Here is a 26,531-nt window from a genome sequence, read left to right as displayed (position 1 = left end):
AAGCTTTAAACGATAAATCAGGACTTTCTTATTCAACTTAACAATTAAATATTTGGATAGACTACAAATTATAAGATTACAAATTTCTTGGTATAAAATATTTTATGCTCTGACTCTATGTGGATAATGTTTTTATTTTAAAGATCGTAAGATATCTTGTCCTACGGGTATCACCAATGAAGGACTTTAAAACACCCAGCGTTAAATCGAATAAGGAATCACACAATTATTTTATAACCCAAATAAACCCTTACAAATGCATTGACATGTTTGAACCTCACACTACACACAGCACTTTAAACCAATAATTAAATACTATATCAAATCACAATAAATCACCAATTCTCACTCACATGTATATTATGCGGGTGAAGGGCGAGGCGCATGCGCGGCGCGGGCACAGGCGGGTCGCACATCGCGCGGGCGCACGGCACAGAGCACAGACTCTACTGACAAGCACGACTACTGTCCCACTGACGTCTCACGTCAGTAGTCAGACTGGCGCACGCGCAGGAAACAGGGCTGTCGATAGCCCGTGTTTGTTTTGTGCCCGACAGGCGATAGTGTGGAATTCGGGTCTGGGCACGGAAAATATTGTTATCGCTATATGCGCGTTTGGATCAAAATACGTCTTACTGTATCTAATATACATTTTGGTTTCAATAAACTATACTTAATCCTTTCAGCCAGGCAAAGCAATTCTGATTTCTCTAATTCTAATGTTCATGAATTAATCATGTAACCTAACCAACCCGTCCAAAGTTGTAATAACAAATATCAAACTAAGGAAGACATCATTTCAATTCTTATAACACTGCCTACACAGTATTAGCGAAGAATTTAAGGCTTTATTGTTTATTTTATTGGTTAATAAACTAAGGTGGAAGGTAATAAAATCTTAAGGTAACGAGCGGTAATTGATTTTTTATAACAACTTTCGAACGACTGATTTGCATTAAACTTTAATAAAAAATGCTGTGACTAAAGAAACGGGACGACGAATTGAAAATCGATACTTTTTTGTCAGGAAATAGTATTAAAATAAGATTGTGTAAGTATTTAGGTTTGAAATAGCAACTAGCTATGAAAGGCGAAAACTAGCGACTAAGTCACATGAAGATAAGTTCAGACAAGCAAGTTCTCACTGCAATATATTACGAAAAAACTTGCAAATGCATTTTCCACTAGCGCGTTCATGCAATCTTCTAAATTTGCAGAAGTCAGCTTAAAAATCGCTTTCGGAAGATAACTTCGCAAATCTTGCTAATCCAAACCTCGCTTATGACAACTATTGTCGGAATAACTATATTATATATTAGGGATAAGTGCTGGGCTGGGCTATAGGTCTCTCTAAGTCTAGCGTCCGACTTGGTACCACTGTAATATCTATTTCTACAAGTCGTAGTCAGCTTTATGAAAGCCCTTTGGTATTGTGCCTTAAAAATATAATAGCCAACGGGGTTACTATGTTCTATGTGATTTAACATCTAAAATATCAGAATATCCAGCGCAATTCAGGTCCTTTCTATGCTCTACTATTATCCTTGTGACTACGAGATCTGATAAAATGATTACCACTAGAAAAGTAATTAAAAATCATTCCAAATTTAATTACAAACGTTTCCCACAGCCCTGTCACGCTCTACCGAGCATATGGCGGGGTGGGTCGGGGTGGATAACACGACACCTGTCCGGGGTTCGAATACGGGAAGTGATTGCCCTCACAGGATACAATGCTTGGATTACTCCGAAATATGCGATTGTTCGCTCGATGGGAATGTAATTGCGATTTTGATTGTTTTTTTTTTTTTTATATATTGGAATAATATCCGGTTAGTACACGGAGTCGTTTCTCAGATAGATGTATTGATACGATTTATAGATAATTTAATTTAACATATCACGAAATGTTAAATCTGAATATACATTGAAAAAACGTCATCACGATTTGGAATTTGAACAGTTTAAAATATCTCAATTCGCATTATTTTTCTTTCTCTATGTCTCACATTTACGGCCATTATTTTTCGTTCCTTAGCACACATTAAAAAAAAACTAACGTACCATTTAAAAAACATTGTTACACTAAATCTTTCCATAGACAATCCAATTAAGAGATGAGAACCCATGCATCTGTCGCCGAGGCTTCCTTCCGTACTTATATAGCATAATCACATCCTACGCCCATCCACGGAGTGCCCATCTTCAACTTGAACTCTAAGGGAAACGCAAAAACTGGCCTCCGGATGAATCTGGAATGCGGCGAAGTCACAATGCTGTTGCGTTGGAAGCAGGAACTCAATTACTTCATGTAAATGCGTCTAAAAAGGGTTTAAAGTTGGTTTGACAACAGCAAATATAAATTTGTTTTGAATTTTGAAATAAGAATATAATTTGAGTTTTGTGATTGGTCGTTTCGTCTTTGTTTTTACGTTAATGATTTATTGTTTATTTTTTATTTGGCTCTTACTGCCAGCCTGGCCTTACTGATTTGGGTGGTCAACAGCATTAACTAGTTACTTGCCACGCCGCACTGGAGCTGCGGTGACATCGACGGAAGTCTCTTCGCGGTCTAATGGGGTACTTTATAGATTACATGATCTTGCCAGACCTAATCCGATGATTAACATCTATTTAAATGAAAATAGTATCACAATAATTAATTTAAATTAGTCAGTCGCATAAACAGCTATTCAAAAGTTCAAATAGTCACGCACTTTTGAGTTTTTACCAAAGTTTGTTTTTTCTTCATCAAAATACAATAAAAGGCATTGACCTTCCTTCAGACAAAGAAAAACTATGTTTGTTTTTTAAACTAAATGTGTGGAACTTTGATAAAGCTACTTATATGGCTAACTGTACATGGCTTTTAGCTTCCACGAAAATACTTAAAACGCAAAATTGAACTCTATCACTACCTTGTACATGAAATTTAAATTATTAAATATATTATATTTTTAAATTATAAACAAACATTTTGAATTACCTTTTATGTACTATATAAACCCAAACACAGTGGCTCAAGTTCCACAGCCGAACTACTGCAAACGATTGTAGGTAAAGTCACGTACACTATGCTAACAGATAGCGTAGGTAAATACGAATTTTGCCCACAAAGGGGGGCAGTGAGCACTACTCGGCCCACTTGCTTATCTATCACCCTACAAGGCTGGGAATGTTTGTCCAGCAACCGACAGGAACTGGCTGGTGAATTACATGATAGGTAGATTATAATTTAGATATCGGTTAATTTGAATTTGGAAAATAATTCGCAAAATAAAAAATAAAAGTTTAGTTGGAGATTGTATACCTATATATTTATTAATTCTATCTGTAAACTCTTGTTTAAATATATATGTTTAATATAAGACTAGGGTGTGCTCATGGCACCGCTCGCGTAAAGTCCATTACCGGGACATCTAGATACTAAAATAATTTCCAGTCAATAAGTTTTTTTTGTGATTGACAAAATAAGTTAATGACTCAAAATAAATCAATTAATATAATGGAATATCATTATCTATTGTCAAAATCCAAAAAAGCGTAAACAGCAACTAATTAATTCTGCAAACTACAAGTAACAACCGACACGCACGTGTGCCTTCTGTTGCGCAACTCTGTTGTTATTATAGTTCAGTCACCGAAGCACAGATGGCGTTGTTTGTTAGTTTTACTTTCAGTTACACTTCATTGTTTACGTTTCGATTTTTACAGTAATCAATTATTATGCAAGATGATTTAGAAAAACAAAATAAGGTCGATTGTATGTATTTTAAAATATAATTAAATTTATGGTTCAATGTAAAAAAACCGTACTAATAATTTCCATTGATTTTTTTTTTATTCATTATACAATAAACATATAATGTACAATAAACATAATGTGACTGCCTCGGTGGCGTAGTTGTACTGCATGCGCAGTACGGCAGTGCTCTGAGGTCCTGGGTTCGAATTCCGGTTCGGGCAAAGTGATAATTAGGTTTTTCTGCTCAATATCAGCTCGGAGTCTGGAATTTGAGCCTGATATGGCGATAGGCTCGCCCCCTATCACATCCTGGGACGGAACACACTTGGCGAAAAGTGGGTGCCCTGGTTGCACCTCTGCATACCCCTTCGGGGATAAAATGCGTGATGGTGTGTGTGTACAATAAACATAATATTTAAATATACACAATTTATTATACGTTTTAAAAATGCTTTAAAACCATTTAGTAAGGACTTGCATAAAAACTAAGAAGAACAATTTCGGGCAAGAGAAACTATTGTATTTTTTTTTCAGCATTATTAAAAACGATAGCCTAGTTGGGTGTGGACGATAGCCTAGTTGGGTGTGGAACGGTCTGCCAAGACGAATGTCCACAGGTTCAAATCCCAAGGGCACACACCTCTGACTTTTCTAAAAAATCGCGTGTGTATTCTTTGTGAATTTATCGTTCGCTTTAACGGTGAAGAAAAACATCGTGAGGAAACCTGCACATCCGAGAAGTTCTCTATAGGAATTTCGAAGGTGTGTGAAGTCTACCAATCCGCACTAGGCCAGCGTGGTGGACTAAGGCCTAATCCCTCTCAGTAGTAGAGGAGGCCCGTGCTCAGCAGTGGGCAAGTATATAATACAGGGCTGATATTATTATTATTAAAAACTAATATAATTTTGTTTGTTGATAACCTTTAAGAACCTATTTTATCCATTTTAACACGAACCCGCCAATTAATCAAGGCAACAGTCATCTCGCACACAGCCTATCTAAAAAGTATTGTTAGCACTGCCCACGCTTTCCTTTATGGAGTGTAGCCTTTTACTAACCTTGACGGGCTATAACACGACTTTATGCATTATAATGAAAAGAGATTACAATCACTTCGATAGCGATAGTATAGTTTGGTTAATGAGTTAATTATTTTAGAGAACCTATCACACTTTGTTTATTTATACCTCTAACTTTAAAGCATTACGCAAACTGTGTTCCATGTTTGAAGGAAATCCTATTCATTTACTGTGTATTATGATTTTATAAACTTAGTTTAGCTTTTGTGACGTTAAAAATCGATAATATTCAAAATTGATAAATAAAATTATTTTGCCAAATTTTTCACCACACTCTTTCATTTTGACTTATACGGTTTTCGTATGTAGCCCTTAATTATTATTTTTTCCAAACTGCTTATTAATATTTTTAAACGAAACCAACTTAACATGATCAGCACATTCTATTAACAAATAGATTAAACACAAACCATGAACAGTTATAGACAGCTAATCTAAAACTATTTCACGAAACTATCTTCTCTTGAATCTTACAAATCAATGTTTTTGGTCAAATAATATCTGCAATTGTTAGCCGTCACGGCATCTGGCAGGAGGCAGACAGATTCTCCGCGGGTCAGAATCAAGAGCACGTCTAAATCAATTAAAACTGATCACGGAACGCGACGCGCTGCGCCCGCGCATTGCGACAGGCGCGATCCAAAAAAATGTACAAAAAACATGTCGTGTTCGCCTGTGAGTTTTATATTGGAATATCGTGAGCATTCCTTAAGCTTATTGTAAAAAATAGATTAGTTAGAATAGACATAGTAAAATGTAGATGAATAAATCTCTGTTAACCATTCTATACGGTTACATCAAGAAATGTTAAAGTATTCAACACATTATTTTTTATAAGAAACGAAACGAAAACGTCTTAATTTGTAAACTCGTTTACCTCCAACAAACTGAAAAAATATGACAGGTAATAAATAATGCTAATAAAATTCCACACGAACGGAGTCACTGGCACAACCAGTGCTGTAATTTAAATAATTGCAATACACACAGCATATCATCACTTTCTGATTGCACACAATTGCATTAAAAAAACGGCACGCGACTGCAACCAACAATTGGTCGCCGGAGGCACCGGTCGCCGTTTCCGCGCCGCGCAGTATTCCGCTAATTTTTCCACTAATTGTTCGCAACCTTGTCAATTTCCTTGTCATGGGCGATGGCGCCGAACGACTTTTTGTCTGTTATGAAACGATAAATCAATAATAATTAAGGCGTGCTTGTAGATAATTGAGGTATTCTCTGTTCTGGTACAACACAATGTCGTCTTTTTTATGCTAGGCACGGTAAACGCTTGCTATACAGTCGCAATATAAAGTCAACTAACAGGAAATGTTGTTACTCGACGGCCACCAGAATGATATCGTTCTTATACTCTGGATGTACAAGCCCCAACAATTTCACCAAATCGCTATAGAATCAAGTACAAAATACAAACAAAAACAACACAATACGCACACCATTCTTTTACAGATATCATAAGCATCATAATCGCGAAAACATTTAACCTCATTAACACAGGTTAATTGAACTAGAAAGTCAAAGTACAGAGAAAAGAAAACAGTACATAAGTACAAGTAATGAAGCAATTAACCGACTAGCGCGCTTCCACGCTCGCCTAGTGTGGACGCGTTACTAATGCAATATAATTGATTACAAATGTTGACGAAGTCAGATCTAAACGGGGTAGGATTGAGGAGTTATAAGGGAGTAAATTAAATGTAAAGATAATAAAGTTTTATTGGATATAGTAACTGAAGACGCCATTAGCTAATGATTCATTTGGGAAGTGGAAGGTGGTGTTGTTACGAGCAGTTCTGACCTACTACACGTAGCATTACAGTTGGTGAAAAATATTAAACAACAAAAATTTCATACTGACTAGTAAAAAAATGCCATCCAAAATATTAATCACAATGTAATACAGTAGACGAATTTATGTTTTTTAATAAATGTCTTTGTGAATTTATCGTTCGCTTTAACGGTGAAGGAAAACATCGTGAGGAAACCTGCAGATCTGAGAAATTCTCTATAGGAATTTCGAAGGTGTGTGAAGTCTACCACGCACTAGGCCAGCGTGGTGGACTAAGGCCTAATCCCTCTCAGTAGTAGAGGAGGCCCGTGCTCAGCAGTGGGCAAGTATATAATACAGGGCTGATATTATTATTATTATTATTATAAACGTCATACACAAATATATCATAACTGTGGCATACTTGAATTACGGTACGCCTGCGGTGCTGGGTCTCAGGCTCGATCCGCGGGTCGGGCAAAGTGATACTGGATTGTTCTACTCAGTATCAGCGCAGTCAGAAAATTTGTAGTTGAAATGGCGATAAGCTCGCCCCCTATCACATTATGGGACAAACTACACACGGCGTAAAGTGGATACACCAATTGCGCCTCTGCTTACCTCTTCATGGATAAAAGGCGTGAATATGTGCGAGTATAGAAATATATTAATAATTCTAATTATTATTGTTCAATTACCACTATAATTTTCATCTTGGGCCAAACCCCTTCACGATCCGAATGCGCCCGCGTCTATAATGACTTCGAATGACAAAAAGCGGTCCGATCTGGCGCGGCGCGCGGCGTGCTTCCCATTTCCTAATTTCCTGGCGGTGGTCACACCTCATTCACCCAATTTAGTGCGTCCTGTGCGCGTCGCGGCCACTGAACGAATCTAGACGTTTTTATAAACGGCTGACGGTTTTGATTTAGTAGATGACGAGTAACACATTAGATACGAATTTAATTTTATTACATCTCGTCTGTGTTTCATGTAGTTATGATGTTTATTTTATTTGGCTTTGATAATTTTTTTATTAATTTTATGCATAAAAGTGTGTCGTTAATTAAATTAATTAAAACAGGTAAATTAGTTTTCTAAAACTGTTTTTTTAACAAAAAGCCCACTGTAATTTTCGCTAATATATCAATTCAACGATGTATATATAACATCGTGGAATTGATATATCAGCAAACGGCACAACGGAACAATTTACAAAATTTATTCAACAGAGGAAATCTTGATTTTAAATAATGTCATTGTTCAAATATATCCATTGTACTAAATACAGTCGATATGATATTATGGGATTTTTTTTATAACTTCTGCCTTCCACGGCGGATATAGATCAGAATCAATAAATTCTACAATTCAAAATCGTTTGTTCCTCACTGATGACAACTAAAAATGAATCACAGCATCCTAGGTGAACAAAACGCCATCGTCTCCAGATCCCCACAACGCTCGGTAATTGAACAAGGAGCGAGCCGGCGCCTGCGCACGCGACGCCTCGTTAATCGGCGGATGTTTGCGCCGCGGACTGCGCACACGACGGCATTGTGCACGAATTGTAGCAAATGCTAATATTGTTACCGGCTGTCTAGTTCGTAAATCATGTCATTACGTAGCTATTCCTAGACTAAAAAGGTAATGGATAGTTATGCGCTATACCAGTGCAGTAACCCTGAGAATAGCAATTTAAAATCTCATAAAACGCTCTATTGTACACCCAAATAAATCTCCTTACATATTACATGAAAATCATTTACAAGATCGAGTCTTTTCAATACATTTTAAACCATTTTGAGTACTTATTTACCACTACTACTATAATACTTACAACTGACCAATTCAAACTTGAGGCTTGATGCATTCGTAATAACTAATCGAAATTGAATTATGATTTAATAATAATAGTCCATTCTTCACCCACATTTAAGGAACTAACTACTGGAACTACCTATGTTATTTTTTATGGGCAGGAGGGGGTTGCCTTCAAGCGAGTTACTCGCCTCCCCAATAAGTCGTATCAGTTACTACACATACATATTCTGTTCACCGGATGTTTGCAGTGTACAGTTGACTACTAATATTTGAAAGTTTAATGCAGGTAACTGTAGTTTCCCTAGCCACTGTTGATTTTATTGAAAGTCCTGTCAGTTTGACTTTCTATATTCACAATTTCAATGACAAATATGACTTCTGACTCCCTCAAACAGAAGTCCATTTACACCAAAGTAACTCGACAGAATTTGAATTAGTGGCAAACGAGCAAACTCACCTGATAAGTAACCGCCGCTTATACTAAAATAAAACAAAATAGATACGGGTTCCCTATCTTAAAAACAAGCAAAGCTACAATATATTGTAAATCCTATCACATTATGGAATACACATGACGAAAAGTCGTTCAACTAGTTCACGCCTCTGTCTACTACTTCGAGGATAAAAAGCGTATGCGTGTGCGCGCGAAAAACAGCTCATAAACAATAAACTTAACTTACTAACTAAAATAGATAGATAACAACTCTACCGCATAAAACCATTTAGAATTGATTACAAAAAGCCCTACACTTTACGTCCGCCTCTCTCGAGAATAAAACGCCCACCAATCACAACCCAATCCCTCTCACCCTGACCTGAATGGGTTGACAGACGAGTCTATTTAAGTTTTATTACGTGGCCGAGCGTTTGACAACTGGATCAACAAGGGTGTTGTGCTGAGACCTACCGCGTACTAGCCCTCGTAAAACTAGTGCAAGACTTTTTATGACCTGGTACGGTTATAACTTAGACGGTATGTCAGTTGAACTTTTTGTTTTGTGTTGTGTGCGGGAGAAGCCTGGTTTAACGGTAACTTTATGAACAAAGCGTGGACTTGCCCAGGATTCGTAGAATTAGTTTCTTGTGACTGCTTGAACAACTGCTTAGTTATTTACCAGTAGCGAAGAGTGAACACTTTTGAAAGGGACCCAACATAATATATAGATACTAATATGCATAAATGTGGTCTGCAAATCGGTCTAATGATAATTAGTTTCTACATAAAGTGAAGCCGGTAAGAATCGCGTTGTAAGGACCCCTCGCCACTGTTAATTACGATAGCTGCTACTAATACACGAGGTGTTAAAAGCTGCCATAATGGCCCAAGTAAGTGTGTTTCGTTCCGGGATCAGCCTGTGTATATCCAGGTCCACCAGGCCGGCATTATTGTGTCGACTGTTGAGAGGTAATCATCTATCGTCAATCGACATTCTATTGAACCCAACTCTACTTACCATCAGGTGCAGTGTGGTCACTGGGCCGTTCACGTAAATAAAAAAAAAATCGTTCATATCAAAAAATGTTGACTTGTCGGTAATATTAATATTACTTTCAAAATATAAAAATTCAACATTAAATAATTCAATTCACATCGAAATCTGTCTCTGAATAAAAACAAAAATCAAATACAAAGTGACTAAAGTTTTATGTTTTATCACTTTTTAAAAATCCAATATTTTTACTAAAACTTTGTGAATCGAATGCCAATACTTTTGGCGCAAAAAATTATATTTCAAGAATCGATAAAAAATGCTCGTCATTGTATTTAAAGTGGGGCGAATGTATACAGCATTCGTCAAAAGTAGAGCAGATTCTTTTACGATGAGTAATATTATTTATGTCATGAATGAAATCAGATCATAACAAAACAAACACACGTTAAGGCACATAAACATGTTGCCATATTATTATTTTAATATTTTCAACCCTTGGCAACTCACGTCACTTTTTTTAAATAAAAAATCTATACGTGTTTAATTTGAAATTAAAATAAATACCATCTTCACATCCTTTATCTACAAATCTCTTGTAAAAAGGGACATCGTTTTACCGACAATCTTTTAAAAGACAAGGGCGTCCATGAGGCGAGCTTAAAGCGTTAAAACAAGGAGCTTTAAGTTGCCGGCTTCCTGAGCACCTGGGGCAGCCGCACGTGCGCACGCCACGCTTTTTTACAAACCCTTTTAGTGTTGCCAGGTGGTACGCGGGGCGTTTTTATCGGAATTTGTATATTTACTGTGAAGTGACGTTTCGGAGAGTTAAGATCAGAGATTTTTGGAAGTATTTGGAAATTCTACGAAGATATTTTTAAGGTATTAACGTTTTGTATTTACCATGAATTGGTATAGGACTTACGTTTACTTTTTTATTTATCTATATTATATATTTATCTTTTATTAAAGAAATAAAGTTTACGAGTTTCTAAAGACTCTGGTTTCACAAAATTAATACCAAAAAATATTGAAGAAATAAAAACTTCTGAACTGTTTAAGCTATATTTTATTTAGATTCGTTAATTTATTATTTCTTTAGATTTTTTCTATTTATCATTTAATACCTCAATTAGACTTTAATCCCATAATATTTCTTTACACCGAGCATCTCAGTCGGTATTAAAGTGGCATATGGCTCAGAGGTGTAGTATTAAGACAATAACAGGGGCTGTCAGAGCCGGGACAGGTGAGCGGCAGATGAATCTAAATGAACTTGTAAATTGATGTTGATTGTTTATTTTCGTAATTGTAAGGGTGTCTTATTTACAGTTGTACAAGATGTCAGTTAAATGGTATATTTTAGGATGAGATCGTCCGTCTAAACTCTTTGTTAATGATGTTTTAATGTCAATATGTATTACAATCTCATATTGAAGTCATGTGAATTAATCGCAATTATTATCGATTTGGCAGACTTAAGATAATTTATACTGCATTCAACCCCTACAAAAGATATCGATACAAAAGATTACAATATAAAAGCTTTTCATAAAAAACCAAGCATGCTTTATGCATTATCACGTATTTTACATATTCCTTACATAACGCAGTATAACGAGTTATAACAACAATACTCTCACGGGTACAGATAGTGTAAAAATCGTTTAACACTCATCACAATAAACCAATTATGATGAAAAATGATGATTTGAACACGTACATTTCCGTAAATGGGCGGTCACGAGCGCAACCGGTCTGCTGGACCGCCTCATACCATGTTTTAGGGTTGAGAGAAACGTAAAATATAACAAGAGGGTTATGAATATGAGATTTAAAATGAATCGGATTGTACGATAAATGACTTAACGCTATCTATGGTATAAAATAATAAACTTGTTTTTATGACAAGGATAACAGATGGCGATGTTATAAATAATTGTCTCCAGTTCGCTCTTTCCCTATTATTTTATTTTTATACCTACTCCCATTCAACTACATATCACAGAACCCTTGGGCAGTGTTTGCCCATTTGTCGGGCGTGGGCCACTTAGCATCCATCTCTCAAACTATAGGCAAATAGCACGCACCTGCACATCAATGTTTGGTCGGTCAATAACGTCCCCCAAAGGGCTCCCGTTGTTGTGGAATTCAGAAAAATAACACGGCGGCTTTTACTTTTGTGTGTTTTACCTTTTGGTGTGGTTTTTGCGTGTTAAGTCAAAGTCTGTCCGTGGTGTTACATGAAATATACAGAGCGCTAAAGCTAAGTCCATAACAATAGTAAGCAACAAATCTTATTTGAAACGATGGTTAAAGTTAAAATTGAACTGCACCTTGAAGACTTTCGATATTCTGAACGATAGCGACAACAATGGCTGTATGAAATGAAACGCACCGTAGCAGTTCTTTCTTGGGAGTCACGTTCCGAGGTCAGCCTGTCAATGTACACAGGCACATTCAGGGCCCTTATTCTCTAAAACAGTGTAAACCCGTAACACGGCGTGTTACGTTATCTTTATGAAATTACCGTGGAACGGTATTCCGTATGATAATTTCTATAGTCGTAAACACGACGCGTTACATACTTGTTACGCACTGTCAAAATAACCTGTGGCATAGAGAATAAAGCTCCAGTCAGAAACGGATGAAAAAGACAACGACATTCTTTTATTAGTCGAATTACACTAGAACCAACACGTACAAAAGGTACAGTTTTCGATTAGCAATACTTGTACCGACATTTACGAAATGTCCATTGTTTTGACGCGGCTCGTGCTGTCTTCGATTGGACGCGCTTTCGCCGCGCGGACCACCCGCGCTTCGCAATTATAACTCGTTTGTCTTATTTGGGTTTTGGCAAATTTATTCTGACATAGAATAAAAGATTAGGAAGCGTACATACTATAATGATGAAAATAATCAGCCCTGAATTATATACTATTCTACTGCTGATGTGGTTCAAGTTTTACCACCCTGGACTAGCGTGTGTTGAGAAACTTCACATACCTTCAATATCTTAATTTAGAAGGAGCATACATACTGCTAAATACCTTTTTAATTCGTATGTTTTTGAAAACTAGTATTAAATAATTCTGAAATAGAATTTGAAGTCACTTATTTCCTATTGCATCTATCTATGTTTACAACATCGATAGATTTTGTTTACAGTTTGAAAGCGCCAGCTCAACCGGGTATATGTTGTCTTTCAGAAACCCGACGCAATGAAACTGCTTCACTATTGCGTTTCGTACAGTCAGAGATTTCTAGATGGCCAACAAATCATCTGCTCATCCTAATGTCGAAAGGAAAAAAAACTACCAACTTTCTCTTCAAAAGTAAAAGTTGTCATTTTTTTTTACTGGATACCTGTTTAAGAAAATAGCTTTGGCAATGAAGAATGTATTTGTAAATCAAGGAAATTTTTTAGAAATAAAACGTGACAAAAAATATATTCAATAACGTTTCAATAAACAATATTAACAGACAGTTACAAAGCATTTCGACAATAGGTTTTTCTACATTGTCTATCAACGCATTCAGACAACTAAAAAATATAACAAAAACCGAAAGCAGTGACGTCAGCACCACGTGGATATACCGCTAAATTATTAATTAATTTATTTTCAACTGGCTGTGTTAACGATTCCACGTAGAATATTATTGCACAAGTCACACTTGCTGGTGGTAGGATATATTTTATATCCGCCCAAACAGCGACCAACGTATGCAAGGCGTTAAAACCTACCATACCATACCAACCTACCATAGTGGCCCACGTCAATGTGTTGCGTTCCAGGATCAGCCTGTGTATATCCGGTTCCAACAGGCCGGCATAATTGTGTCGACTGCTGAGGGGTAATCATCTCTCGTCAGTCGACATTCTATTGGACCCCACTTCACTTACCATCAGATGCAGTGGGGTCTCTTTGCCGCACCTGTAAAGAGTACCTCCCCATCGTATTTAGTTTTCATTTGTATTAACTGGAGTTTTGTGACATAATAGTTAAACACATATCTAAATCCTATCATTTGTGTGACTCGCGAACAGATCAACATATACTAATATACATTTTTCAGCTTAAGAAGAAAAGGGAGGATGAAGAAACTCAAAGATTAGTTTCAGGGTATATTGTAACCAGCCTAATTCTTGAGCATCGAGTAACCAATCTATCACTATTGACTATGCTTAATTGACATGGCACTCAGAAACTTAAATACATCAAATATATGTACATTTCATAAACTATTTCTTCTTACGACTCTACATTCATAGAGCAATTTGGCTTTAAACAGTGGCCTTAAAAAGTGCCGAGGAAAGACATGGCATAGCATCGCCGCATGCATCGTTACCTCCTCCGGGATCTTTGTGCTCTCCCTTTGATGTTTTATTTATTTTTAAATCAAATACTTTCGACATTCCATCACATCAAATATAAAACGTTTTGATAATTTCGTGGAAATGGAAAAGCGCGTGGATCCGGTGTTTAACGAATATGTTATGTAGTTTTTAAATGTTTATAGATTATAATGGGTTATTAAACACGAAATGATGTAATTAAAAAAAAATTGGAGACAAAATAATAGCGTCCTTTGTTTTTTTTTTGTTGCTGTAAATGAAGAGACTAGCTTGCCGTTCGCCTGATGGTAAGCGATACGACCATAAACAGTAGAAACACCATCCAACACCTTGAAATACAAAATATTGTTTGATATTCCACTGCGTAGCGTAATTCAGTGAGAGAAGGTTCGCTTCCTGAGTCCGTCAATTTAAAATTGGTAAATTTTTTCAATTTAAAAAACGCATTTTCCGATATTCATGCATCACACATTAATATCCGCCAGATGCTTGTAGATTCGTACTCCCGACCTCAAGTTAGTGAGCCACTCGCCGCTCCAGAGGTCGTTTTTAGCACATTTAATTTAACGTATGACGTTATCAGACCGAACGACCATTTAGCCACAATGCGGCTTATTGTTCATATAATAAGGTCGTTGATTGAAATAAAACCATTGTTGCATCTGAATTTAAAAGTACAAAAAACGGGCTGTTTTTAAAAAACAGGATGTTAAGACAATGTATCACATGAAAGGATCCTTTGGTTGTTTTTGTTTGTTTTATTATAATAATAATAGCCCTGTATTATATACTTAAAGCAAGCAATAATTCACAAAGAATACACACATCATTTTAAAAAATTAGAGGTGTGCGCCCTTAAGATTTGAACCTGCAGAAATTCGTCTCGGCAGTCCGTTCCACACACAACTACGCTATCGCCGTTCATAATTATTGCTAGTGTTTTATTAAAATGGTCAAATTCGTGGAGTCACCAAATATGTCGCTTTGACAGTATGTTAAGAGACATTCGGCACTACTTGAATGGAAATTTCTGCTAGATTAAATATGATTACATGAAAATAACATAGGCATAGCCTTATAAATATAAAAGCGGCGATAGCCTAGTTGGTTGTGGAACGGTCTGTCGAACCGAATGTCCGCAGGTTCAAATCCCAAGGGCACACACCTCTGATTTTTCTAAAAAAATATGTGTGTATTCTTTGTGAATTATCACTTGCTTTAACTGTGAAGGAAAACATCGTGAGGAAACCTGCATACCTGAGAAGTTCTCTATAGGAATTTCGAAGGTGTGTGAAGTCTACCAATCCGCACTAGGCCAGCGTGGTGGACTAAGGCCTAATCCCTCTCAGTAGTAGAGGAGGCCCGTGCTCAGCAGTGGGCAAGTATATAATACAGGGCTGATATTATTATTATTATAGCCTTATATAGGTAGAGTAACGAGGGCGTTTAGCTTTCTCTTTGAAAATATTTTTTTAAATCATTTCAGTAGTCCACAGAGACATTCTACAAACAGACAAACTTATTAAAAGATTATAACTGTGATAAATATACAAAAATCCACCATCGTTATTTCTTAGAAAAGCCCACAGCCAATGTCATTTGACTTGAACATTTCCACAAACCCTACAAAATATCAAATGCAAACGGGCAAAAATTGTGAAGTCGGCGCATGCGCAGGATGGTTCGTATTGCAACGCGAACAGAGGTATAACATTAACAGGAGCCGTGCATGTAACGCGAGACGAGCAACAGACTATATTGTTCTAATAAACAGGGTTGTCGGGAACAGTTTTAGTTAAGTAATATTTACAAGAAAATATTGCGTGCGGGATTGCGCATGTTAGAAACCTCTCTCAGAATCAAAGTTCTACTGTGTACGTTTCCAGAATAAAAATTTACAAGTAGCCCATATTAACATATGTCCTTGAATTGACAACCAGCACACGGTATATCAGTACGCTATAATTTATCCAACTGTAAGGATGAAAATCACGGGCTCTATCCCATATCAGCGATAAGATTCTGTACATTCACAAGATCTGGCTGTGATTTTATGTAAATAAGTATTTGAGTTACTAAATATCAACATCATTACTACATCAATCTTTTACTTAACATAAATATCTTTCTTTAAAATGATGTCGCTTCGTCAACGCAGAAGTTTCCACGACTTGTTATTTTTATACAAAATAGTAAACTCAGAGGTTGAATGCAATTCGTTACTGTCCAATATAAACATTTCAGTCCCGTCTAAAATACCTAGATATCCGACAAAAACACATTTTGCCCCCATCGTCTAGAACCAATCTAGGTTCACAAGCGCCCATATCCAGAATATGCATTTCATATAACTCTGTTAATAAAATCAACCCTAATATAGACATATTTCATGATTCACAAAACATTTACAAGAAAAAAATATTAGAACACCTCAAACAAAACTTAAACTAATCCCACTATCATTGCGTACCCTCAATAATCTTAACATAATAAATCAGCAGTAAGTACAAATTTATAAAAGGATCTATATCCTAGTTATGTTTACTTTGTAATTATTAGTTGGTAGATTTTAGTATTAATTTGTCTTTTTGTAATATATCAACATTGCGTACTAATTTGTGAGTGTTGTGTACTCCTATAACTGGTACACACATCAGAATGTGACCTTACTACTTTTATGTTATTAACAAGAAATGTGTGTACTGTTGGAGAACCTTATTTAAATAAATAAATAAATAAATAAATAAACATAAAATATATGTGTACCTATTATGAGTGCATTCCATTGCCATCTGGTTTACAATTAAAAGTTCTGATGCGATAAATACATAAGCAGAGATGGCGCTTAATATCTCTTCAATACAAATCTACGATATAATACAATAGTCAAAGCTAGCAACCCTCGCAAATCAGCAACACGTGTTTGAGATCGCGGTGCGCCGGCGCATCCAGCCAACTGAACCGGACCACGCCTCGCAACACATTTGCACTTTGCGTTCAAAGGAGGCGGATTCTCGGAAAAAAAAAATACTTGATCACCTCATTTATTGGATTCTTGGAAATTTATTTAAAGATTAATTATTTTTATATTGTGCTGGAATTCCGGTCAAATGTTGTTATTATGGCAAGTTAATTAATGGAAATAACTTTCTTCTTATTATTATAGCAGCATGTAGGTACATTTTATAGGCATGGAAAGTTGTTTTTGAACCCCAGGCCCGGTAAACAAACTTGAAATATGTTTTTCGAAAAATACACGCAAGTTGCACGAACTAGTACTACTTTCTGACAATATTCCTCTATTCCATAACATGGTGAGAAATTAGTTAGGCCCCTCTACTAGTTGCATATCAGCCTACGCCTTAGAGTATACAGTTGTGAGCTTATTATGTATGGAGGACCTTCAACAATATTGAGTCTTATACTCATGAATTTAACAGTGTAATTTCCTTAGCACTGCTTATTCCGGATCTCAGCTTCTATATCCAGACAGTTAACAAAACAATTAAAATTTGTAATTAAAAAAAATATTTGAACCTCAAATATGTGGTACATTATTTACGTTCTGTCAATATTAACTCTAGTATCAGTTCGCAAAGCAATTCTCGCAAGAAAGTCTGGTGTGAAGTGGTGGATAGTGTTTAATCACATTGTGCGTCGGCGGAAGGTGCGCGGGCGCATTTCAGGTGCGGTCGGCATTACTTTACGTAACCAACAGGTTTCATCAGGGCCGAAATGCACATATGGTTAAAAATGGCATTACTATGTATAAGTCTTTTCAAGCTTTTTATTTCCGAGGGGGTAAGCAGAAACGCAACTAACACATCCATATTTGTGTGTGTTATTGATCTTTACTTTCCAAATTATAACAATAAGGTACTCAATTTCCAAAATTCCATTGTCTAGAGCATAATAATTATTGATTTAAATTAATGTCGGGCAATCAATGTTTATGTTTCCCAGTGTGACTAGGTATACGTAAATGACTCGGTATTGGTATTTACATTTCACTAGCCTTTGCTCGCAAAATCGCCTGCGTTGAAGAGTTTTTACGGGATAAAAGTCCCGCTACATACTTTCCCAGGGTAAAAAATAGCTTTTCCCAGGGTTTCAAATGTCTCCATACCAAATTTCATCGAAATTCGTTCGATAGATTTAAGGTTATCGCACTCACACAAAGAGACAGGACATGATATGTCATGATATGTTTTATAATATTATGCAAGAAATAGTTCCAATTATCACGATTTTCGGCCACATACAAACAGAGACATATCTTTTATATCTATTATTTATTTTTGTGTAACTTTAAAGTCTTCATAAGCCTGATTTCAAAAATACAAATCGATTTTATAATTAGATTTTTCGTTTAATCGAATAACTCCTATATCGAAAACACTGGATAGACATCTATCTGAGTAAACTGTAAACTACTTTTAACATCATGTTACTAGAGTAATGAGGCTTGAACATACAAATTACGGGTCGGTTGCGCGCGGTAACCTTCACAACCGGTCGCGGTTGTAATGCCGACCGAGTAATAAAATGGTGAATCATCGGCACTCGACTGCACTTAATTTGCACTGATAATGAAGATACACCCACTAGTGACGTCACGGTACTATTAAAGTAAGCGGTGCACTGCGTGCCATTATGAATACTCCAAATGTTTAATTATGTACATACAAATAGGTTACAATTGCATGATATCCTTGCTTTTTAAACGTGGGACCGTAGCTTAGATGCTTTTGCAAATCGTTAATGCTGATTTAATGTTAGAGAATAATACATACTAGCGGTAGATATATTTTCTTTTTTTTCTTATCGGTAACGATTGTGGAAAGCCATCTGGATATGGCTCTTGGATTCGAATCCAATCATGCAATTTTTATGTATTTTAATTTGAATAACTATACCATACTGAGAAACATATTACCTGCATAAAATGTAATTAAATCGATCGTAATTTATGATAATTAATTGCTTAATTTCAAGACAGGTGTGATTATTATACTAGGATTTAGAGTACGAAAATCTTAAAACCTTTTGAAATAACTATAATGTTTGTTCCCCACACCGGCATGCTGTGCAAGCTCAGTTTTGTATAATTCATGAGTGGGTGACTAACTCCGTAGCTCATAAATTAAAATTTACTCCACGACATACCTAAAACGGTATAAATGATTCATTATCAAAAGTTATCCTTACAAGGTGATTTTCGGCTTCTCGGAACGGAGGAGAGAGGTCGCCGCTCTGCGCTCGCGCACGCGGAAACTGTCCTACTATCGAGTGACGCAAACGTTGTACGCATTCACTATTCTAGTAGATTGATAATGGTATTTATCTATTGAAAGATATTGTGTGTTTGTCCCGTGCTGTTATAAGGACTTAGAAAGAGGGTGTTTCTTGAGCCATTTCATAAAGCAAAAGATTGCGAAAATTTATGACAATATAAAATCATCATATTAGGTCAAAAAAATATTAAAGAAATATCTGATTATTTCGGTTAAGAACATGTTGATCGCCTGGTGATAAAAATAAAGTTCACTGCATTAGATACACTAAGCCTACCAACTACATCTTAAGCCTATCATTTACTTTACAATGTCCTTTAAACCGTGACACGACAGTCCCACCATTACCTATGATGAGACGAAGCTATGGTCTACAAATTTGAGTGCAATGAATGCGTCTCTGACTAACCCTTCAGCTTAGTCGTGAGCTTACGAGCTTGCATTATACTTATTGTCGCCAATTCCGCCATATTTAGCTAACAAGTACGCTAGTACCTCGCCATTCTCCAACAGCTGTGAGTCAGTAACATTTCCTTAAGCGACGCTGACATGTGCAGTGACGTCAGACGTCATATGTCTTGGATAATTACGACCAAGTGACGATATTAATGGCGAGTACGGAGCATTGTGTGATTTTTTGTAGCTAAGTACCGGAAAGCGTGTTGGGTCATCTTGTGGTATGCATTCAAAAAGGATTATGGACATGCATTTTCTGTTTGTAATCAATAACGAGCAGAGTAGGCTGCTGGTCAGAGAATTAGCATTACGGCCTACCAGTAGCAAGATCTAATGAATTCTTATGTTTACTCGAATCTTAGAAATCATAATAAAAATAGTATTGGTATTATATCGTCAGGGGCGGCTTTAGGGGGAGGCGAACCGTGCAACCGCCCAGGCCCTCGCGCCTACAGGGGCCTCGCGCGCTGTGCTTTGGAGGCCTTTTTTACGATCTTACCACGCAAACTGGTAAAACCGGGGAAAATTCTTGCGCCGTCCGGGCAACGCATAATATTTTTGATTTCGCCTGGGGCCTCGCGTCCACTAAGGCCGCCACTGTATATCGTAATTCTGCCCGCCCCGTGACCATGAAGACTGCACTCTTCAAACGTCGTAAGAAAAATAAACTAAAAACACTGCAATAAAATCCAAAAACTGGTTCTAATTCGAGTATCAAGACCTGAATTCTGAAGAAAAATACTGTCGAATTAGGAACCTCCTCCTTTTTTTGAAGTCGGTTAAAAAGCATTTCGATGCACTACATCATAACGATATATTCGATATTATAACTCATAACTCGAGTTATCACACTGGCGATAATGTCTTTCAAACTGAAACCCAACGTGTCGGTTACACAATGGCTCTTGGCGCAAGAAATGCTATAATTTAAAAGGTACAAGAAATAGATATATTGACAGTCGCCACGTCAAATATTGCAGAAAGTCAAGTGCCGCGCCGTGACCAGAATTACTGACATATTTTATTATAATTCCAATGTCATGTCGATTTCAACGATATTTTCCTTATCTTTTAGGTTTGGGGTTTTACGTTTAGATAAGACGCAATTGCGAAAAGTTACCATTCGATTTATAAAAAGACCAATGGAATTTTATGATAGAAGGCACAGATACAACCTATAAAGTGGCAAACACAATGAAATTAATGGAATTTGGACTACTATTAAAAAAAATCCTTTCCATCTGCAATGAGTCTACGCAACACTCTTTTAAGGTTATAAAAGGACTTGGCTTAGTTATACGACCTGCCTAACATGAACAACCTCAAGAAAAGAACATCCATTAACAATAGAAGTAGAATAACTTCAATTCAATTGCCCAATATCCGCCCAGTCATCTTTAACTCTGCCAAATCGTCCAACTGTTATAACACCACAAACCGATCCAGTCAGACAGTTATAAAATTAACTACGCATTAGTAAACCATTTACGAGTGGAACATCTGTTCCACCTCATTATGTTCATCAAGGTCGGAGTCTATTTCAACAGATTCTTTTATACTCCGCACTTCGTTAAGTAACTTGAGTCCGTAAGGCACTTCTGTTTGGTCCATTTCTACAAGTACTTGTTTAAACATTGTTTTTTGATGTAAAGGATATTGATGATTTTTTGACTCAAATAAATAATGTATCGGAATGACGTAAACAGTATATAGAGTGCTCTGTACATTCAAAATTCTATGAAAGGTGATATTTTCCAAAAGGGAACCCATCACAACATATAGGTACTCATATGCATAATTGCGGTGTGCAAATCGTTCTAATGATAATTAGGTTCTACATAAAGGAACGCCGGCAGGAATCGAGAACCCTTCGCTAATGATGTATGCTCTCGAGAGCGACAGAGGTTGGTATCTCTACTGTTATATTATCTATAGTAGTAATCACCAACAGCGAGTCTCATCCTTGTACAAAACCTCGATACATTTCTTAAATTTAGCATAAAACTTGGCAAGCGTTTAAACATTAAGCAATAATTGTTTTGTGCGGAGACTGGACGTTTCCTAGAAACACAAGGCTGTTTTAATTAGGTATTTATGTCAGTGCTCTTTTGTACACGGATACGATGTAAGATAATTTATTATGAAAACGTAAGGTTAAAAATACAACGAAAATCGAAAATTTGTAGGGAGTTGAAATAAAGGTATTTCGCAGTGTGTTGATTGTTTTAATCTAAATTGATTTGACGCAACAAAGAAAGTGAAAACAGTTATTTCTTAATATTCCTATAGACCAAGACTTGAATGAACGTATTCTTTATATTATGCCGAAAAAATTACAATGAAATTGATTTTGGCACAGCCGTGAGCAAATATAACTAATAAAATCAATAGCAGTCCAAAATACATAAAAAAAAAGCACAATCACAAGCAGATAACATCAATTTGCCTAATTTGGGATGTCCCCTTCAAAAATCAGCATAAACACAATAAAACGGAACTACAGTTTACAAATACAATCACGCGGCGTATCCGCGGGGGTATCCGGTGGCCACCCTGACCACGACTCATTGGGACCAATTGGCCTGCATTGGTCCCGGAGAAATGTAGGGCTCGCGCCCTTCATCCGGCATCCGGGCTAGAGACGAAGAAGAAGAAGGAATTTTATCGACATCGATACTTTCGCCAATATACTTTCTTATCGAAGAATTCATTTACAAAATAATTATACTCAAATATAAATAAGAATATTAGGATTCATATACTAACATTCTTAGAGAATAAAATCTAACTACCGTAAGCATTTGTTCTTTACTTGTTTATGCATTATAAACTATCCCACACTATCCCTGCAGTAAACAGACACAAAGATCTATAATTCAATAGACATAAATACCAGAGTCGCATAAAGTTGTCACCAACGCGACGTACAAGTAGCATAACCTATAAATCATTTACATTATGCAGGAAACACGCCATTTGCCGCGATTGCGCCATATCCGAGCTACATACGGTTACCTTTACCTTTGAACAGGAATGCGAACTAACAGTTGTAACATAAAAACTAGCTTTAAAGTGCCGGTGGTAATGATAAACAGGTTGTTATCGCTAGCCAGCTCCATGTGCGAGGGCATTGAAGATACATTTTTTAAAGATAGGTTAATGCAAATATGTTGTTATTAATACTAACATTTATGGATATATTTTATAGCTTTTCTATTAGCTATTATAGTTTTTCGTTTTTATGAACTATGTTTTAATGTACTCGTACACTGCTGAGGTTTTTTCTATATCTGAATTTTTGATTCGAAATGACTGGATAAATGGGTATTTAAAATACGAAAATAATCTTGATAAAATAAAGAAAATATCGATAATCGATTGGTACGACCCTACCCCGCCAATAATAGCGACGCGGCACAACAATGAGCCGATAAAGCTCGCGTGCGTACGCGCAGCGCCGTAGCGCCGCAGCCTCTGATAAAGGTTTCCGCCCTGTGGAATGGGGGCGTTTGGAGAATTCCACCACGGTATCCCCTGCCTGTCGTAAAAGGCGACTAATAGGGGCCATCGGGGGGTCGTCGGCGGGCGGCTGGGGGCCGTTCGCCCTTAGTGTACGCTGTGCACATCTCGCACATTGTGATGACCCCCGGGATGGACGGCAGTGTGGAAGGTAGGCCTCATGCTGCCGTTGACGCCGAGAGCGTCCTTCGGTTACGCGGGGGCTTCTGAGCCCCCCATAGGAGACGGGCCGCAACAGGCGGCACCGCGCAGGGACGACTGCGGACGAAAACTTAGACATTTCAGTCAGAGGAAGCCCACAGTCGTCCCTAATGCGCCGAAGAGGGCCACCGCGGAGTTTTAGTTGGTATGCCGTGCGTTATATAGGTTAGGGACTCGGCCCGGCGGTCACCCGAAGGTAAAGATCAAATCCGGGTGGCTCAACGCCGGGCCGTAAGGCACGGTGACCCCAACATAACCGCTCAGTCGCCCCCCCCGAAGGCTGGGCGGTAGTCATAAGGCACTTTCTCCGCGAAAAAAAAAAAAAAAAAAAAAAAAAAAAAAAAAAAAGCCTCTGATAAAGGTTATCGCACTCGCACAAACACGCCGACAACCAATTACTACGGGAATCAATAAACTACATTACCGGCGAGGTCTGGATGGGCCTTTATCGTAACAGCATCAGCTTTACGATATCTTATTATTGTGCTAGAAAATAAAATACGCCGCTCGCCTGATGGTAACTGCCACAGACTGCCCTAGAACAGTAGGAACGCCTCCGAGAACATTGAATTATAAACCTCTGCACGGAATTGGAACGCGCTCATCATTCTGAGTCATAACTTTTAAGTACTTTTGTACGGTGAATAGGCTAGTGGGTTACCTACGTTAAGTGATCTGCATCACCCTTAAACATATACAATAAGAAAAAAAATAGTCGTTGTCGATCTTCAAGCATTGGAAGAAGAAAGAACAAAGAAGAGAGGTTTTCAAATTAAACTATTTTTAGAATTTTATCGCGGTTTTAATGTTTTACTTTTCTCTCGACGTTTCGAAGACTTTGCAACCTTCTTGGTCGGGGGGGGGGGGCTGTTAAATTTTAATGTCTAACATTCGCGTAAACATAAGATATCAGAAAGAAGGTTGTTGTAACTAAAGAAATCTTATTTACCATATCAATCATTTGGATGACTTACCCGTTTCTTCATTTATTCATATACAAAAGTTAAAGACTATAGGACTATAGGTATTGTGTGCCGCGTAATGTTAGGTAACTAGTGTGGGACGCCATCCGGCTAGATGGAGCGATGACCTGCTAATAACCAAGAATGTTACTGTGTCATTCGTATACGGTATAGATATTTGAAGGGATTACATTCTGATCTAGTTTAAATAATAATAAATAATATCAGCCCTTTATTATACATATACTGTTCTACTGTTTGGCATGGGCCTCCTCTACTACTGAGAATTAGGCCTTAGTCCACCACGGTGACCCAGTGCGGATTGGTAGACTTCACACACCCTCAAAATTCCTATAGAGAACTTCTCCGGTATGCAGGTTTCCTCACGATGAAGAAAAATTCACCGTTGAAGCAAGCGATAATTAACAGAAAAAACACACATATTTTTTAGAAAAGTCTCATGGAAATAACCTACTAATTAGGCGTAATTTGAATTAATTAATTTATTTTAATGTTATATAATATCTTTTTAATGTAATAAAAAAAATATGCACTTACAAATACTTCCCTGTATATCTTTTGAATGAGTTAAACAAGCTACTCATGATCATAAACGTCAATCCGCAATTATCCCACTGCAGTGTGGGTCGGCACAACGTACTTTCACACGTGTCACAAAAAGTATATTGATCGTTTTTTCCAAGTGACCGCCTGACGCCGACCTCAATCGTAAAAAAACTGAAAATTTCAAACCAATATTTCATTAGATTAATACCCCATCGACTAAGCCCTACAGTTAAATAATTTACTCACGTAACGTACACCGTGCGTCGTAATGACGTCACGGATGCTGATGTCATCGCCGCGAAAGGACGAGACCTCCGCGCATTGCTCGTTAAAGGGTTTATTTTTAGACCAACAGACCTGTTTATCTCTGCATGGAAATTATTTGTAAGTAGTGATTTTAGTTTATTTATATCTTAAGTTCAATTGTTATTTTGTGCCCTTAAATGTTATTGCAGTTATTTTGCCCTTAAACGTGGTAAATGAATGTTTTAAAATACATAATTTGAAAAGAGCCAAGCATTAGGTTAACTCCCTAAACTATTTGTGAGTGCTTGAATTGTTTGAAAATCTATCGATATAGCCTTAAAAAACAAATCATACCAAAACGACAAATATACCAAAAATGAGTTATATTCCGACTGACAGAGTTTTCTGCGTTTTGATCTAAGTTTTGTATATCTAGGACAATTTTTATATTATTAGAGTCTATTTTATAAATTAAATAGTTTTATTATTATAAATTTTCTTATTCAAATCAAAATCAAATCGTTCTACTCAAAAGATTGAGTGTCGCTTAGATATGACTTCCTTACAAGCACCGATATGTTTGTACAATGTATGTCTGTGATATATATTAGTATTTTGCCTGTTCAAAAATCCATATTATAACACAAAGTCTGCCTTTAGTTACTGCTTGACCATTTTAATATCTGTTATTACTATACGTTCATTTCAATTTGCTAATTTTAACTATTTTTCCATCGCATACGTTCGTATCCCTTGACCATCGCGTATGCTGTTTAACAATAAACAATAGACCTATTTGTACGCAATAATTGGACCGAGACGTGTTTTACGACCAATGGGAAGGAATTGTATGAATTATCTTCATATCATAAAATACTTTTTAAAGTTCAAAATATTCCCAAAAGCGGCGATAGCCTTATTGGTAGTGAAACGGACTGCCGGGAGGACTGTCTGCAGGATCAAAAGTCAAAGGCACACACTTCTGACTTTTTTAAAATTATGTGTGTATTGCTTGCTCGCTTGCTTTAACGGTGAAGGAAATTATCGTGAGGACACCT

General features: G+C 36.9%; 1 protein-coding gene across 2 annotated transcripts in view; it reads right to left on the bottom strand.

Moving 5' to 3' along the window:
- LOC115443280 overlaps positions 1 to 26,531 on the bottom strand; it is a 77,525-nt gene that overhangs the window by 8,674 nt on the left and 42,320 nt on the right. Inside the window, exon 2 of one of the 2 annotated variants that reach the window (XM_030168642.2) lies at positions 354 to 578. The exons of the other annotated variant lie outside the window; for it this stretch is intronic. Coding sequence (XP_030024502.1) covers positions 354 to 416 — 63 coding nt within the window. The 5' untranslated portion in view covers positions 417 to 578. The remainder of the gene's footprint in view (positions 1 to 353; positions 579 to 26,531) is intronic. 2 annotated transcript variants of the gene reach the window in all.

Source organism: Manduca sexta, chromosome 23 (genome assembly GCF_014839805.1).
Source record: "Manduca sexta isolate Smith_Timp_Sample1 chromosome 23, JHU_Msex_v1.0, whole genome shotgun sequence".
Taxonomy (NCBI): Eukaryota; Metazoa; Arthropoda; class Insecta; order Lepidoptera; family Sphingidae; genus Manduca; species Manduca sexta.
The sequence above is the reverse complement of the archived record's forward strand: the minus strand, read 5'-3'. Positions and strand labels throughout refer to the sequence as shown.